Genomic DNA, 3,157 nt, shown 5'->3' with positions numbered 1-3,157 from the left:
TCCTAAGCAGTTCTGTTCCTCTTTAGGGGTGGAGAGGGTTAATATAAGTACTTTGTTACATTTAACCAAAAGTGACAACAGAGCAGGACTAACAGGAGGGAGCTAATAAAAACAGATGCTTTCCTGACAGAATGCAGGGTTAAGGGAAAGATTTTTTTTTTTTTTTGTAGTTTTTGGCCAGGGCTGCATTTGAACCCACCACCTTTGGCATATGGGGCCGGTACCCTACTCCTTTGAGCCACAGGCATCACCCAAGGGAAAGATTTTTAAAACTCAGTTTCTTCTTTTCCTGCATGAAGAGTTCTCTGTAGAGCTATCTGTAGAGGTGCTAAGGTATGATACCACTTGTTGAAATAAGTTGTTTCTACAGATTATAAACAGTAGCTTAAGTGAAGGCTATAGCAAATCCCAGACTGACACACCTAAGCTGATAGGACAGCTAGCTACTGAATGCCACGCTTGCAGCACTTAGCTTGCTGAGTTATTAATCCCTTAGCAACATCCTCATCACCAGCCAAAGGTGAAAACACAGGAACTGAGACCCACTGACCACCATTAAATAAAACATTAATGTAATCTGCTGGCTCTGCACTTCATAGGAGTTTATTTTCCACTGACCAATTAGTCAGACATAACTTGGCCGTGACCTATAACTAGTGCTTGATGACAACAAAATACCCACCAACTGGTGGAGGGAATTCCTCCCCACCCAAGACAAACACCTTGAGAACTTTCTGGGCACAGAGTGCTCTTAGCAGACCTTTAAAAAATATAGAGAGAGCCACAGGGATCTCATTTATTTGTTATCATTTTTTTTTAAAAAAAAGAACATCAAAATTGGCAAACAGATGGAAGATCTCAGGAAGAATTTTGACTTCTTTTATTTATTTTTTTAGAGACAGAGTCTCACTTTATTGCCCTTGGTAGAGTGCCATGGCATCACAGCTCACAGCAACCTCCACCTCCTGGGTTTAGGTGATTCTCTTGCCTCAGCCTCCCAAGTAGCTGGGACCACAGGTGCTCGCCACAACGCCTGGCTATGTTATATTTGAAGAATAGCAGAAATTCATGGGAATTTTTATTTTTCTGACAACCTTCTTCTTGCCTCCTGAACATAGCTTAGGAAGGCACTGCCAGCTTCCTAACAATGTGCTGGAGAAGGAGACATCCATTCAACCAAGAATTCATTTCTGTGTTTCCCTCTCAGCAGTTAACTCCTGTTCCTGCTCAAGTGTTCCACCCTTAACCGTAGTTGTCTTTTCCCTTCAAAAAGCAGGATGCTGGCAGCCATGGCTGAGTTCAGGCTATCTACACCAGGTACAACGGGGATGAGCAGCCTCTTGCCCCCCGTGCTTTCAGCCAACTGCAGGGACTCTAGGCTCACACCATAAGTCTCACCACCAATCACCACAGCTGCTGGTGCCTCTGTCCAGTCCATGTCGTAACTCTGAACTTCAAGTTTAGGGAGCCAGCTTTTCTTGGCTCCAGTTTCTAGATCTTCCTCCTCCTCATACCTGTGAAACTTCAGGTATCGCCGATCACACACTGAGCCACGATCACTGGCTTTGTCAGACATTTGGGCCTGAGCATAAAGGCCACAGTTGTCAGCCACGTAGACCCGGGTGTCTGGGGGCAGGTAATTCGGCACTGTTTCCCATTCCAGATTATTGATAATGGGCACCTGGAAATGTGCACCCATACCTGCCCGTAACACTTTTGGCTCCCAGGCATCCACACAGCCTAGAAAATAAACAGATAAGATATAATCAAAAGATTTTATCGATCTTAACAAGCTAGCAAACTTTAGAATAAATCAGATGAATTTTAGATCAGGAGATAAAAGTTCTTCTAATAAAGCCTTTTTGAAAGCTGGATCTTCTGCCTCACCATTTATGACAACACACAGCAAATAGACTGCAAGATTATTAATTCCTACTGGTGCTGAAAACAGGTTTATCCCCTCAAGATTTTCCACATAAATGCACCAAATTTTTTACAGACGATAGGAAATTAAAGTCTCCAACCTCAAAGAATTCATGGGTGGTGGCACTGGGATGATATTTAAACACATAACTACAATATCAGCAATAACTGATATGAAAGCAGCACAAACAGGGTAACAAAAACCCCATGTACAAGTAGGGCAATCAGGAAGACCTTCCAAGAGACCATGACATGTGGCTGGCTCTCAAAGGATACAAGGACCTTGTCAGGAAAAGGCCCAGGAGAGGACAAAGTTAGAGAAGTGGTAGAGTGCCATGGTCTAAAAATGGCAAGGGAGCTCAGCAGGCCAATTAATAGGTGGGGTGGGAAAGGAGAAGGGAGGTAGGCATGGGCCGATTTAAAAGAAGTTTTTTGGATCTTCTTAGACCTTCTTATCAGAAGACAATGTAATGGAATGTCACTGAAGAATTTTTTTCTTTAATGGAGACAGGGTCTTGCTCTGATGCTTAGGCTAGAGTACAATGGCATCATCATAGCTCACAACAACCTCAACCTCCTGGGCTCTAGCAATTCTCCTACTTCAGCCTCCCAAGTAGCTGGGACTACAGGCATGTACTACTATGCCTGGCTAATTTTTCTTTTTTTCTTTTTTTTTTTTTTTTTGCAGTAGAAATAGAGTCTGGCTCTTGCTCAGGCTAGTCTCAAATCCTGACCTCAAGTGATCCTCCCACCTTAGCCTCCCAAAGTGCTAGGAGTACAGGTGTGAGCCACTGCTATTGAAGGATTTTAAGCAAAGCATCATCAGAATCAGAGTCATGACTCAAAAAGCCCTATCTAGCTTCAACGTTTAATCTGGATCAGAGGAGCAAAGATATTAGACATGGGGAAATTAAGGATGAGACAAATGCAGTAACCAGGCAATAGTAGCCTTGCCACTCACACAATCTTCCTCTCATACCGCAGTAAGAAGAGAACTTCACTCTTATGTGCACTCACATGCTAAGCCCAACCATACCAATGAACTGGCTGAATGGTAGACCTTGGCCTTACCCATTGTCTGCTACTCATCATGGCCAAGGTAGGAGAGATGGCATAGCCAGGACACCTCGTGGTGATGGCTGGCACAAGTCTCCCCCTTGACAAGTTATTTTAAAAGTTAATTTGTAGGCTTGGCACCTACAGCTCAAGCAGCTAAGGCACCAGCCACATACAC

General features: G+C 43.7%; 1 protein-coding gene across 4 annotated transcripts in view; it reads right to left on the bottom strand.

Annotated features, from left to right (window-relative positions):
• Positions 1-613: 613 nt before the first annotated feature.
• The window catches only part of MRM3 (mitochondrial rRNA methyltransferase 3), an 8,101-nt gene continuing 5,557 nt past the window's right edge, over positions 614-3,157 (bottom strand). For all 4 annotated transcript variants that reach the window (XM_003800119.3, XM_023519251.1, XM_023519249.1 and 1 more), the window contains one exon: positions 614-1,740. In XM_003800119.3, coding sequence (XP_003800167.2) covers positions 1,211-1,740 — 530 coding nt within the window. In that variant the 3' untranslated portion in view covers positions 614-1,210. The remainder of the gene's footprint in view (positions 1,741-3,157) is intronic.

The sequence above is a fragment of the Otolemur garnettii genome, unplaced genomic scaffold, assembly GCF_000181295.1.
Source record: "Otolemur garnettii isolate 467f Iridium unplaced genomic scaffold, OtoGar3 scaffold00166, whole genome shotgun sequence".
Taxonomy (NCBI): Eukaryota; Metazoa; Chordata; class Mammalia; order Primates; family Galagidae; genus Otolemur; species Otolemur garnettii.
This window is presented reverse-complemented; position numbering and strand designations above follow the sequence as displayed.